At 41.5% G+C, this 14661-nt stretch overlaps 1 protein-coding gene across 1 annotated transcript in view; it reads right to left on the reverse strand.

Annotated features, from left to right (window-relative positions):
• cd109 (CD109 molecule) overlaps positions 1–14661 on the reverse strand; it is a 114272-nt gene that overhangs the window by 68592 nt on the left and 31019 nt on the right. Inside the window, exons 10-14 of the mRNA XM_055639137.1 lie at positions 10775–10884; positions 8540–8749; positions 6711–6803; positions 6521–6583; positions 5510–5683 (exon numbers count right to left, since the gene is read on the reverse strand). Of these exons, the coding sequence (XP_055495112.1) occupies positions 5510–5683; positions 6521–6583; positions 6711–6803; positions 8540–8749; positions 10775–10884 (650 nt within the window). The remainder of the gene's footprint in view (positions 1–5509; positions 5684–6520; positions 6584–6710; positions 6804–8539; positions 8750–10774; positions 10885–14661) is intronic.

Genomic DNA, 14661 nt, shown 5'->3' on the forward strand with positions numbered 1-14661 from the left:
TGTTCTTCAGTGCATCGAAAGAGGGAACAGAAAAAGACCCTTCTGCCCGAGTCGTTCACGCCAACCAAGATGTCCAGTCCCATTCGCCCACGTTGGATCCATATCTTTCTAAACCTTTCCTCTGTGATGTCATTTCCTCCTTTGAGAACCTGGGCTTTCATGTACCTGCCCAAATGTATTTTTAATGGTGTTATTGTGCCTGTCTCAAAGAACTTCCTCTGGCAGCCCGTTCCATTTACGTACCACCCTCAGTGTGCAAATGTTGCCCCTTAGGTCCCTATTAAATGTTTCCCCTCTCACTTGAAACCAATGTCTTTAAGAGGCAATGTGTTTGCAAGCAATATGTGGATAACTTTGCCAATTCATTGGTGGGTAGAACCTGATGCATTGTGTGCAATAGAATCAGCGTTACCCAATGGGAGCCCAAACAAAGTCTTTCTTTTGCAAGTTCTGCCTTTGCAGAATTGATGAAGGAAATCAAAGAAGTCACAGTTACAAGGTTGAAGGTAAGTCAACAGCTGACTCGCCCTAATTTGGGGAGGAGAGGTCAGTCCTGAGTCACGGGGGAGAGGACAAACCTGTGGATTGGATCAGAGTATTAAATCCAGGATGTTCTGATGGAGGGCGAAGGCCGAAGGGACAGGAGGACAGGGCCATCGTCTCATTGGGAGTGGAGCATGTGGGGCAAGTAATAGGTCAGCACCTATGTTGCAGAGGATCTACATTGGACTCAATGGCCACAGACCAGTCCACTTTAAGCAACTCAGAATCAGCCCTCCAACATCTGCCGCTGCACAAGTCATGCCAAAATGGCCACCGCCCACTGGCCAACATGGTACCCAGACGTGGCGCCGACAGACTAGAAGCCGAAGCAAAGAAGTCGAAGCTTTTCGGTTCCTTGGGTTTTAGGCGTCATGCCCTTTCGGTTAGTTTGCATTTAGGCGTCCCATCCTTTCGGTTAGTAGGCGTTTCGTCTTCGGACTCTTTTGGTTTATTGTCGTTTCGGCCTCGTTTCCATTACGTTCTTTGGCTTTGACTTCTTTGCTTCGGCCTCTCGTCCGTCGGCGCCACGTTCGCACATGGGCCAACATAAATAGGTCCAAGGAGACATACACCACACACCTCGCAGAGAAGCAAGGCATAGATCAGGGGTGGGGAACCTGCGGCCTTAAGGCCGCATGCAGCATTCTAGGCCATTAAGTGCGGCCTTTTGAATGAATCCAAATTTTGTAGAACAATTCCTTTAATTTTTATTAATATGTTTTTGTCTGTCTTTTATTATTTTTTAAAATACCAAAGAGTAAAAGAAGATTCAACTAAATAATCTTCCCCGACTGACGGCCACAATTAAAACATTAGTAAGTCATGAGGAATAATTTAATACTTGTTATGCTCATGATTTAGTTCTAATGCGACTCTAGAATGTACGTTAACCTCCCTGCCTGACTGGCGTTAACACCACCTGAGGCTGGTTGACGAGAGGGAAAATGTTGGGGAGAGTCTGCTTGCCATCCAGTCTTCAGTATTATCAACTTTGAATCAACTGATACTACTGACTCGGCTCAGGTTTTATACTTCATTCAGACCATAACAGAAGATTTTCTTTGCTACAAAGTTACTCACTTTGGGCACTCTTATGGGTAGAACACGAGGAATAGATTTATTCAACAACTTTCAAGATAAATGTTGTGAAGTTGGACTGGATTTGGTTGATTTAGTGAGTGTATGTACAGATGGTGCACCTTCCATGACAGGAAAACGTGAAGGGTTTATTGCACAGATAAAAAAAGGTATTATCAGATCCAGGTGCTCTAATTTATTTTCATTGTATCTTACATCAGTAAAATCTCTGTGCTAAATCTACTATTTTAAGTGACACTTTGCAACAAGTTATAAGTATTGTTAACTATACCCATGTTAAAACCCACGTCTTTGGCAACATCCACCAAAAATGCTTTCTTGCTTTTCAACCACTTATTGCTGCGAATCTACATTCTCCTACCTAACCCAAATCAAGACGCCTTTAAGAACACAAACGACGGATACCCATCTAGAAGATCAGCTGAAACTGCGTACCTCCATGTTGCAATCAAATATTCAAATGCTTTCCCACAAAAAGCAGTCACAACAAAGTCATTAAAAGGTTAGTTAACTTTAGAATTAACAATTTTTTTTCATTTTCTTGAAGTTAGTACATAGTAGTTAGATTTTTACAAAATAATGTACATTTTGAAGTATATCTAATTTAAGTTTCTTAGATGCGGCCTTTTTAGATTAAAGCTAACTTAATGCGGCCTTCCAACATGAAAAGGTTCCCCACCCCCTGGCATAGATTAACATAACACAAAAGCAGACCGTTCAGAACAACTCATCTATGCTGGCCAAGATCCCTATCTAAGTAGTTTAATAATTTGCATGCCACTTGGATCATATTTACAAAATATTGTTTTGATAAAATATAGTCATGTAATGCCCAAAATATATAACATATGAAGTGGAAGCACTCAGTCCATTCAATCCATCACAAGAGTGTTAATAGATGCACCAGGAATGGAACAATGAAATTCTTACTTGCTGCAGATTCATGGGCACGCTGATGCAATGGCACAACAAATATACAAGAAATAATAATGCAATAACTTATCAGTAATAGTGGGTAACCAGACCATTATCATGCATCTAACCTCCTCTGCCATTCAGTGACTGACTGAATGTTACCACAATTCTGTATTCCTGCCTCCTCCTTTGAAAATCCAAAATCTATCTACCTGCCTTTAAAATATCCAAAGACTCCTTCCACTGCCATCTCAGGAAGAGAGTTACAAAGCATTACAATCCTCCAAGAGAAAAGAAAATAGCCTTATCTCTGGCTTAAATGGGTAACTCTTTATTTTATACATGATCCTCACTTCTAGACCCTCTCATAATTGGGGACATTTTCTCCACATCCACCTTGACAAGAAACCTTGGTGCCTGGAATCAGGCATCAACAAATTGCTCAGCCTCGATATATGAAGAGTTAGGCCACAGATTGACAAAGAGCAAGTCCAGGCAAGAAAGCATTGGCCAATAACTAATGACCCACCCCATCCCCAAAATAAGCTTTGACTCAATTAAATGGAAAATTCTAGATATAGTTCTAGAGAAAATTCTAGATATAAGCATCTGGATAAACAGGGTCTGATTAGGAACAGTCAACATGGATTTGTGCCTGGAAGGTCATGTTTGACTAATCTTCTTGAATTTTTTGAAGAGGTTACTAGGGAAATTGATGAGGGTAAAGCAGTGGATGGTGTCTATATGGACTTTAGTAAGGCCTTTGACAAGGTTCCTCATGGAAGGTTGGTTAAGAAGGTTCAACTGTTGGGTATAAATGCAGGAATAGCAAGATGGATTCAACAGTGGCTGAATGGGAGAAGCCAGAGAGTAATGGTGGATGGCTGTTTGTCGGGTTGGAGGCAGGTGACTAGTGGGGTGCCTCAGGGATCTGAGTTGGGTCCTTTGTTGTTTGTCATGTACATCAATGATCTGGATGAAGGGGTGGTAAATTGGATTAGTAAGTATGCAGATGATACCAAGATAGGGGGTGTTGTGGATAATGAAGAGGATTTCCAAAGTCTACAGAGTGATTTAGGCCATTTGGAAAAATGGGCTGAAAGATGGCAGATGGAGTTTAATGCTGATAAATGTGAGGTGCTACATCTTGGCAGGACAAATCAAAATAGGACGTACATGGTAAATGGTAGGGAATTGAAGAATACAGATGAACAGAGGGTTCTGGGAATAACTGTGCATAGTTCCTTGAAGGTGGAATCTCATATAGATAGGGTGGTAAAGAAAGCTTTTGGTATGCTAGCCTTTATAAATCAGAGCATTGAGTATAGAAGCTGGGATGTAATGTTAAAATTGTACAAGGCATTGGTGAGACCAAATCTGGAGTATGGTGTACATTTTTGGTCGCCCAATTATAGGAAGGATGTCAACAAAATAGAGAGAGTACAGAGGAGATTTACTAGAATGTTGCCTGGGTTTCAACAACTAAGTTACAGAGAAAGGTTGAATAAGTTAAGTCTTTATTCTCTGGAGCGCAGAAGGTTAAGGGGGACTTGATAGAGGTCTTTAAAATGATGAGAGGGATAGACAGAGTTGATGTGGACAAGCTTTTCCCTTTGAGAATAGGGAAGATTCAAACAAGAGGACATGACTTCAGAATTAAGGGACAGAAGTTTAGGGGTAACATGAGAGGGAACTTCTTTACTCAGAGAGTGGTAGCGGTGTGGAATGACCTTCTAGTTGAAGTGGTGGCGGCAGGTTCGTTGGTATCATTTAAAAATAAATTGGATAGGCATATGGATGTGAAGAGAATGGAGGGTTATGGTATGAGTGCAGGCAGGTGGGACTAAGGGAAAAAAGTTGTTCGGCACGGATTTGTAGGGCCGAGATGGCCTGTTTCCGTGCTGTAATTGTTATATGGTTATATATCTCAGCAAGTCAGGCAGTTTCTGTTGAAAGAGAAGCGGTTATTTTTTTCAGGCTGAAGACCCTTCAAATGATTTGGAAAGAGAAACAAAACTATTCTGCTGTAAGTTGCAGAGAAAATGAATGAAGGCGGTGGGCAGAACAAGTGCACCATTAGACTCAGGAACAGCTTCTTCCCTTCTGTTATTAGGCTTCTGAATAGCCCTTCCATGTGCAAGGGAACGATCCGATTCATCTTTACCTCATTACGGACATTGGACTTTGTCTCTAGAACTAGTGCGCTACAATGTTTAAAACTACATTCTGCACTGTATCTTTCCCTAAAATCTACCTTTTGTACTTAAGTTTGTCTTAATTGTGTTTATGCATATTATTATCTGATTTGATGGGATAGCACGCAAAACAAAGCTTTTCACTGTTCCTCGGTACATGTGACAATGATAAACCTAGACCTTAACCTAAACAAAGAAGTTGCCTGCAATGGGATGAAATTATGTCATCGTTGAATGGTTAATTAAGGTTCTCCGACTGTTTAATACGTTGTTGATGTTGTGAAATCTGGAAGATGTTGTCTTGACTGGTCCATTGGCGCTTGCCCAGCAGATCAGTATATCTGATGGGGAAGGATATGAAAGAAAAAGGAATGGCCAATCCTGATACGAAACAAAGAGCAAGTTATCTGAAGGTGGAGAATTTGAGATTGAGCATTACAAGCTGAAATGTGCCCAGGTGAAAGGTGAGGTATTGTTCCTTGTGTTTACCTTGGGTCTCGTTGGAACAGCATAGGAGGTCAAAGGCAGAAATGTCAGAGGGGAATGGGATGGTTATTAAATTGGCAGGAAACTGGAAGGTCAGGGTCGTACTTGTATACTGAGTGCAACTGCTCTGAAAAGCAATAACCCAATTTGTATTTGGTTTCTCCAGTGTAGACGAGGCTGCACTGTGAACTTCAAAAGCAGTACACTAGGTTGGAAACAGTGCAACAGAATCACTGCCTTACTTTTTATTTGGCCCAAGTAAAATGTCTTACCTTATTTGCAAAGATGCCTTCCACATTCAGATCCACAGTATCACTGACCACCAGACCATCTTTTATGTAATAGACAATGAGGTGAGCCAATGGTGCCCATGAAATGTCCGGAGTTATTTGAACTCTCGTCAGGTTACTTTTACCGATAGCTACCGGTTGACCTTTTGATGTTACCTGAGAGTTGGATCAAGGTGGGGAAAGGATGGTGTTAAAAATTGCATGCTCTAAATCTAAACACGTGACCATAGATGCTGGAATGTGAAGAAGAAAACAAACTATGGGATAAATTTATCAGGTTGAGCAGCATCTGTGGAAGCAAAGGGATGTTCACATTTCAGATTGAGACTCCGTGTCAGATTGAGAATGTAGACGATAGATGTCCAGAAGAGGTGAGAGGGGGGAGGGGGAGGGGGAGGGGAGGGGGAGGGGGTGAGAGAAAAAATGTTTTGTTGCTGGGACCCAAACACCACACCAGCACCTCACTGTGGATGAAGTGTTGACCTACAATACAATACAATACAATCAGTTTTATTTGTCACATTGCACATAAAGTGCAAGTGAATGAATTGATACTGACTAGTCCCATCTATGATATGATATTGCAGCAACCACCATCTCAACAGATTATATGCCCTTTACCTCACAACCACGTAATAATTACTACATTCTCATCCACAACAAGGGAGTACTCCACGCTGTAGGGTGTCCTTAAACAATCCTGCACCCGTCTTGGGTGAGAGAGAAAATATCCCACAGGAACAGTTAAACTGCAGAGGGTTCTTCTGGAAATCACACCCATCCTTCCTCACTAAATGAATACCTTCCACATTCATGAATTGTTCCCCTATTGCACTTTACAGGACCTCATCATGCAAGGAGTTCGCTCGTATAGAAACTGGTAGAACACTTTAAAGACATTAAATATTTACTTTATTTTAAAGAAGTGGGACTTGCTTTAATAAAATGAATCTTTCTTTTCCTTAGGATTACATATATTATGAATTAAATTACCTGGTAGGTAAACTCTTTTGATGAATCAGAACTCTCAGTGCTAAATTCAAATGGTAATCCCACCTAGGAAAAGACAAATCTAATTAATGAAAAAGGTAAGCTTTTAAACAAGACTAAAGTTATAAAAGGTATTAAACAAAGATGCTGAAGATTAGCAGCACGTGTTATACATAATTTCCCATCGCATTACCTTGACAACAGGCCTCAGAACATGGAGATAGATGGCAGGTGCTTTTTGGTTTGATCCCACCTCAATTACGACCACTGCACTCTCAAATGTTGCCTGTTGGGAAGTTCATCATGAACATAATCAGCCACTTAATGTTTGCCTCAAATAGGAGCAACAGTAGACCACTTTGCCTTTCAAGCCTAACCCACGATGCACATGATCATGGCTTATCTACCCCAGATTTCATGTGCATCTGCTTCTAATGTGCACATGTGGTCCTTTGCTAAGGGAATTAATGTTTGGCAAAAAGTAAATAACATTGCCTCCAGCGATCCTTTACTTGCAGTCCTTGAAAATACAAGGAGGGAATGCACGTCTTATGGAGGTGTGTAAAATCATGAGGGGCCAAGATAAGGTAAATTTCAAAACAATAATTTAATTATGCCTAGGTATAGGTGGCAATAAAGGACCATTGAACCAAACACACACATCTACCATTGAATGCCCACTGTCTTTTACCCAGGGCATAGTTTAGTTTAGGTTAGTTCAGAGATACTGCACGGAAACAGACCCTTTAGCCCACGGAGTCCACACCAACCAGTGATCCCTGTACACCAGCACTATCCTACACACTAGCGACAATTTACAATTTTCACCAAAGTCAAATAATTAACCTACAAATCTGTATGTTTTTAATGTGTCGGAGGAAAATAGAGTACCCGGGGAAAACCCACGTGGTCACGGGGAGAACGTATAAACTCCGCACAGCCAGCACCTGTAGTCAGGATTGAACCCGGGTCTCTGGCACTGTAAGGCAGCAACTCGACTGCTACTCCACTGTGCCACCGCAAATAGGTCAGGAATCAAGAACTTGAGAGCATAGGTTTATGGTGAGTGTAGAAAGATTTAATAGGAATGAGGCAGATACATGCACGTTTGTGGCCGGTATGTGCAAGTTAGTGTACATATATAATAGTGTGCATGTTGGAGGTGGTTTGTTTGTGTGCATACATGTGCGTGTGAATGCTTAATTATGCATGTTGGTGTATATGTATGTGTGTATGATATTGGTTTATTATTCCCAAGTGTACCGAGGTGTAGTGAAAAACATTGTTTTGCGCCCTCTCCAAACCATACCATACATGAGTATAGCCAAACTGTACATGTGTTTCTTTTAAACAAGGTAGTTTAGGAAACTGAATGAAGAATATAGTGCCACAGTGACAGAGAAAGTGCAGGTAAAATAAAAGTATACGGGCCGCAGCAAGGTAAATTGGGAGAACGGGAATTCATCCTTAGGTTATGAGAGGTCAAATCAAAAGTTCACTAATAGTGGAGAAGAAACTGATTCTGAATTTGGTAGTACTGGCTGCAAGCTTTTTATCTTCTGCCTGATGGGAGAGGGGAGAACAAGGAATGATTGTATTGGCTGCTCCCCCAAGGCATTGTGTCGTGTAGATGGAGTTGATAGGTGGAAGCTAGATTTTTTGATTGGCTGGGCTACATCCACAACTTTCTCCAGTCTTGGACATACCTGTTACCAAACCAAGCTGTGATACATCCAGATAGGACACTTTCTACAGTGCATCTGTTTAAAATGTTAGAGGTCAGTGTGTGTGTGAGTGTGAGTGTGTGTGTGTGTGTGTGTGTATGCGCGTTGGAGGAATTATTTTTTTAAGGCAGAGATAGAAAAGTTCTTGATTAGAACAGGTGTCAAGGGTTATGGGGAGAAGGCAAGAAAATGGGATTAGGTGGCAGAGATCAGCCATGATTGAATGGCAGAGTAGACTCGATGGGCCAAAAGGCCTAATTCTACTCCTATAACTCGTGAACTTGTATATAATCCTTACCTTTATCGATAAGCTGACAATATTTGGCAGCAATGGAAACTGAATTTGAACAAGCCCGCTCTCTGGAGTAGTGATGTTGATGGTATTCAAGGATATGTCTGATGTGTCACTGGTTTCTAGAGGGTTCTTCGCCTGTGTGATTTCGGCAATGAAGCTGTTCTTCCTGTCTTGTACTGAAAGTTTTTGGTGATCAAAGCGTGTCAGCTGAACCTGCAAATGTACAAGAAAAACATTTAGACAATTTTAGCCGAGAAGGCCCAAGACTGCTACCAGTGGGACCAGCTTCCCTTGTAATCCAGGAATTCTGTGGATGGTGAGGAATTTTCGTGAAATTTCGAGATGAGCTTCCTATCAGGGCTTATTCCATCATTAAATTCAGAAGCAAGTGAAAATGAAAAAGGATGCAACACTGCAGAGGTTGAATTTAATTTTCAATGCCTTCCATCAGAGGTGGTATACCAAAGGGTTACTGTGAAGCACAGTTAATTATGGGCATAAACTAGATGGTTGGATTATTGACCGAGGGACATGATTTTGAATCCAACTATGAAATCATTAAATAAGTGGAATAAAAGTCAGTACTAGTAACAATTTCCATATTTGCTTACAAAATAAATGGAGACAATTACTAAGTTTAATATCTGTAATAGGAAATTTACTGGAGAGGATTCAGAGGAAAAAGATAAAAATGCATCTGGAAAGTCTTTCCACTGACTGGATAGCACACAACAAAAAGCTTTTCACAGTACCTCAGTACACATGACAATAAATTAAACTAAGATGTGGGTCGATGCGGGATAGTCACATGTTCTTTACATGGGAGATCGTGCCTCATGAATTTAATCGTTTCATGGAGAAGTCATCTGAAATGTTCATGAAGGCAAGGCCATAGACATTGTCCATATGGGACTTCATCCTTTGATAAGGCTCCGCTTCGTAGACTGCTCTTCAAGGTTAAATCGCATCCAATGACAGCTGGTGAACTAGATGCAAAATTAGCATCTTGGTAGGATGCAGTGTGCTGTTTGTTATCTATATCAGTGATTTGGAAAATAATGTACAAGGCATGCTTAGAAAGTTTGACAGTAAAATAGGATGATAGATAATGAAGAAGGTTCTCAAAAATCACAGCAGGATCTTGATCTGCTAGGCAAGTGGGGCAAGGAAAAGCAAATGTAGTTTAATTCAGATACATGTGAGGTGTTGCATTTTGGGAAGTATACCCAGCACAGAATCCTCACAGTGAACTACAGGGCCCAGGGAGTGTTGTAGAGCAGAGGGATCCAAGAATACAAGTACATAGTAGTTCCCTGAAAGTAGCATCGCAGGTGGGTAGGATGGTTAAAAAGGTGTTTAGCATGCTGCCCTTCATTATACAGGGAATTAAATATAGAAGTTAGAGCATTATGTTATAGTTGTGCAAGACGTTAGTGATGCTGCACTTGGATGTTGTGTTCAGTTTTGGTTATCTTGCCAAAGGAAAGATGCCATTAAGCTGGAAAACGTGCGAGGTTTATAACTGAACCTGAGTGCCTGAAATACAAGGAGAGGTTGGGCAGCGTAGAATTTCATCCCTTGGAGTACAGGAGACTGATCCTATTGAGGTGTATAGAATCATGAGGGGAATAGATGGGGAGAATGTACAGTCTTTTTTCTGGGTTAGTGGAGCCAAGAAGTAGAGGTCATAGGTTTAAGGTGAGAAGGGAACAATTTGATAGGAATATGAAGGACATCTTTTCACAATGAAGATAGCAGGTATTGTGAACAATTTTCCAGATGAAGTAGTTATGCCACTATGCCGCCAATACTGGAGAATCAAGAACTAGAGGGCATAGGTGTACAGTGAGAGTGGAAAGATTAAATAGGAATGTGGCAGGTTTGTGCATGTTTGTGACTGATATGTGCAAGTTAGAGATCTCTCCCTCACTTCCAAACTCCTTTACTAATACCTTCATACCTTCCTTCCCTTTCATCTCCCTCTTCTACCAATTCCCACTTGCATGTTGTCTCTTCCACTCCCCCATCTCTCCATTGTACCCCATGGCAACCATTGCTCTCCATTTCACCATTCAATGAAAGACCACCTCCCCCCCCCCCCCCCCCCCCCCCCCACAATGTCCCTTACCTCCTTGTCAGATCCCTTCCTCCCTTCATCTGGTGAAAACCCCCACCCCAAACCATCTCCCTTGGTGCCTGCTCCTACACAGTCTGAAACATCTCACTGTCAGTACTTACATATGCTGTGTAGTTCTGAGGAGGCTTTAAGATTTTCTGATAGTCCAGAACCTTCAGCTTATATTTCGAGAGTGAAATGGAGATGTTTATTGCTGTGCTCTGCGTCACACCTTAGGATGTAAGTTACAAGGGTTCATATCAGAACATACTGAAAACACTCATCAAGTCAGGCAATAAACAATGTTTTCTGACTGGAAGTGTTCAGTCAAATTACCCGAGTGACCCAGTTCAAACAAGAATTAGTGCAATCAGGTCATAAAAGTCAATTCCTCAACATATATGCATTTCCAAATGTGTTTTTCGCTCTCCATTGATAACCTGCTGTGTATTTCTGTTTTCATTTCAGATCTCCAGCATCTGCAGCAGTCTTATTTTGCACATATAGAATACCGTAAATGTGTTTAAATTACCTTGGCTACTTTGTTGAGGGTCATGAGCCTGACCAACATTCAGAGATATTGGAATTTATGGTCAATACCATGGCAAAGGTAACTTTGAGGGTAGGAGACGTGAATTGGCCAAGATTGACTGGCAATTAATTCTTAAAGGGTTGACGGTTGATATGCAATGGAAGGCATTTAAAGACTGCATGGATGAACTACAACAACTGTTCATCCCAGTTTGGCAAAAGAATGAATGAGGGAAGGTAGTGCATCCGTGGATAACAAGGGAAATCAGGGATAGTATCAAAGCAAAAGATAAAGCATACAACTTTGCCAGAAAAAGCAGCCTACCAGGGGACTGGGAGAAATTCAGAGACCAACAGAGGAGGACAAAGGGCTTAATTAGGAAAGGGAAAATGGATTATGAAAGAAAACTGGCAGAGAACAGAAAAACTGACTGCAAAGGTTTTTATAGATATGTGAAGAGAAAGAGATTAGTTAAAACAAATGTAGGTCCCTTGCAGTCAGAAACAGGTGAATTAATCATGGGGAACAAGGACATGGCGGACCAATTGAATAACTACTTTGGTTCCATCTTCACTAAGGAAGACATAAATAATCTGCCGGAAATAGCAGGGGACCGCGGGTCAAAGGAGATGGAGGAACTGAGTGAAATCCAGGTTAGCCGGGAAGTGGTGTTAGGTAAATTGAATGGATTAAAGACCGATAAATCCCCAGGGCCAGATAGGCTGCATCCCAGAGTACCTAAGGAAGAAGCTCCAGAAATAGTGGATGCATTAATGATGATTTTTCAGAAGTCTTTAGATTCTAGAGTAGTTCCTGTGGATTGGAGGGTAGCTAATGTAACACCACTTTTTAAAAAGGGAGGGGGAGAGAAAATTGGGAATTATAGACCAGTTAGTCTAACATCGGTAGTGGGGAAACTGCTAGTCAGTTATTAAAGATGGGATAGCAGCACATTTGGAAAGTGGTGAAATCATTGGACAAAGTCAGCATGGATTTACGAAAGGTAAATCATGTCTGACGAATCTTATAGAATTTTTCGAGGATGTAACTAGTAGAGTGGAAGAAGAGGAACCAGTGGATGTGTTATATCTGGACTTTCAGAAGGCTTTCGACAAGGTCCCACATAAGAGATTAGTATACAAACTTAAAGCACACGGTTTTGGGGGTTCAGTATTGATGTGGATAGAGAACTGGCTGGCAAACAGGAAGCAAATAGTAGGAGTAAACGGGTCCTTTTCAGAATGGCAGGCAGTGACTAGTGGGGTACCGCAAAGCTCAGTGCTGGGACCCCAGCTATTTACAATATATATTAATGATTTGGACGAGGGAATTGAATGCAACATCTCCAAGTTTGCGGATGACACTAAGCTGGGGGGCAGTGTTAGCTGTGAGGAGGATGCTAGGAGGCTGCAACGTGACTTGGATAGACTGGGTGAGTGGGCAAATGCATGGCAGATGCAGTATAATGTGGATAAATGTGAGGTTATCCACTTTGGTGGCAAAAACAGGAAAGCAGACTATTATCTAAATGGTGGCTGATTAGGAAAAAGGGAGATGCAACAAGACCTGGGTGTCATGGTACACCAGTCATTGAAAGTAGGCATGCAGGTGCAGCAGGCAGTTAAGAAAGCGAATGTATGTTAGCATTCATAGCAAAAGGATTTGAGTATAGGAGCAGGGAGGTTCTACTGCAGTTGTACAGGGTCTTGGTGAGACCACACCTGGAGTATTGCGTACAGTTTTGGTCTCCAAATCTGAGGAAAGACATTATTGCCATAGAGGAAATGCAGAGATGGTTCACCAGACTGATTCCTGGGATGTCAGGACTTTCATATGAAGAAAGACTGGATAGACTTGGCTTGTACTCGCTAGAATTTAGGAGATTGAGGGGGGATCTTATAGAACCTTACAAAATTCTTAAGGGGTTGGACAGGCTAGGTGCAGGAAGATTGTTCTCGATGTTGGGGAAGTCCAGGACAAGGGGTCACAGCTTAAGGATAGAGGTGAAATCCTTTAGGACCGAGATGAGAAAAAAAAATTTCACACAGACTCTGGAACTTTCTGCCACAGAAGGGAGTTGAGGCCAGTTCATTGGCTATATTTAAGAGGGAGTTAGATGTGGCCCTTGTGGCTAAAGGGATCAGGGGTTATGGAGAGAAGGCAGGTACGGGATACTGAGTTGGATGATCAGCCATGATCATATTGAATGTCGGTGCAGGCTCGAAGGGCCAAATGGCCTACTCCTGCACCAATTTTCTATGTTTCTATGTGTCTATCAGATGTAAATTTCAGGAAGGAAAAAGTGGATGGAGGTCAATTGAAGGACTTCCAGATCTTGGATTAAAGAATGGCTTTAGAATCAAGAACAGATACCTGAAGGAATGGAAACATTAAGGGTTTGGACAATGGGGCAGATTGTATTGGAGGTAACTGGGCAAGATCTTTACAACTAGTCCTAGCATAATGGATTGAATGGTCCTCTGTAGTAACGTCCAATGAACAGTGACCTGAGAGCCAAAGAAGAGTAGGAAAGACTTATGTATTTGGAAAGTGTCTTCCAGCCTGTAATCAAGGCAAATATAAATATTTTCAACAGTTAAAGAATATTCATTTAATCCAAATTGTTACTGTCAATTAAATTCTATGAGAAAAACAAGTGAAATCTAATGTCTTGGAACTGGGGAATGGAGATGATCTATTGGAGACCAGCATCCCTCTTGGATACCTGGCAAGCTGGGAGGTAGGTTAGCCAATATGGCCAATCCAATCAACCTTCTCATCGGAGGCGAGAGCTCTCTTGTCACCGAGACAGAAGGTTGTATGGTATCAAGAGAGGGATCCGGAGAGTGTTGTTGAATCAAGAGACCTAGAGGTACAGTACACAGTTTCCTGAAAGTGGTGATGAGTTAAACAAGGAGGTGATGTTTGACACCCTTGCCTTTCATTGGATGGGACAATGAGTACAAGAGTTAGGATGTCATGTCACAACTGTATGGGACATTTGCAAGTGCACCACGGTGGCGCAGTGGTAGAGTTGCTGCCCTACACTGCCAGAGACCCGATTTCGATCCTGATCACCGACATGCTGTCTGTATGGAGTTTGTACATTCTCCCCGTGATCGTGTGGGTTTACTCCCACATTCCAAAGATGTACAAGTTCGTAGGTTAATTGGCTTTGGTAAAATTGTAAATTGTCCCTGGTGTGTAGGATTATGTTAGTGTACAGGGCTCGCTGGCCGGCGCGGACTCGGCGGGCCGAAGGGGCTATATCCATAATAATAATAATAATAATATTTATTTATATAGCACTTTTCAACAAAACCAGTATTTGAACCAAAGTGCTTTACAAAGATTAATTAAATTAATTGAACAGATCAATGCAATAAATCCATACAAATCAAAAAAAGAGAAAAAAGAGAATAAGAAAAAAGACACAGAAACAGTACACTATAGAAATCAACATGAAACGTCCCCCCA

The sequence above is a fragment of the Leucoraja erinacea genome, chromosome 8 (genome assembly GCF_028641065.1).
Source record: "Leucoraja erinacea ecotype New England chromosome 8, Leri_hhj_1, whole genome shotgun sequence".
Classification (NCBI taxonomy): domain Eukaryota; kingdom Metazoa; phylum Chordata; class Chondrichthyes; order Rajiformes; family Rajidae; genus Leucoraja; species Leucoraja erinaceus.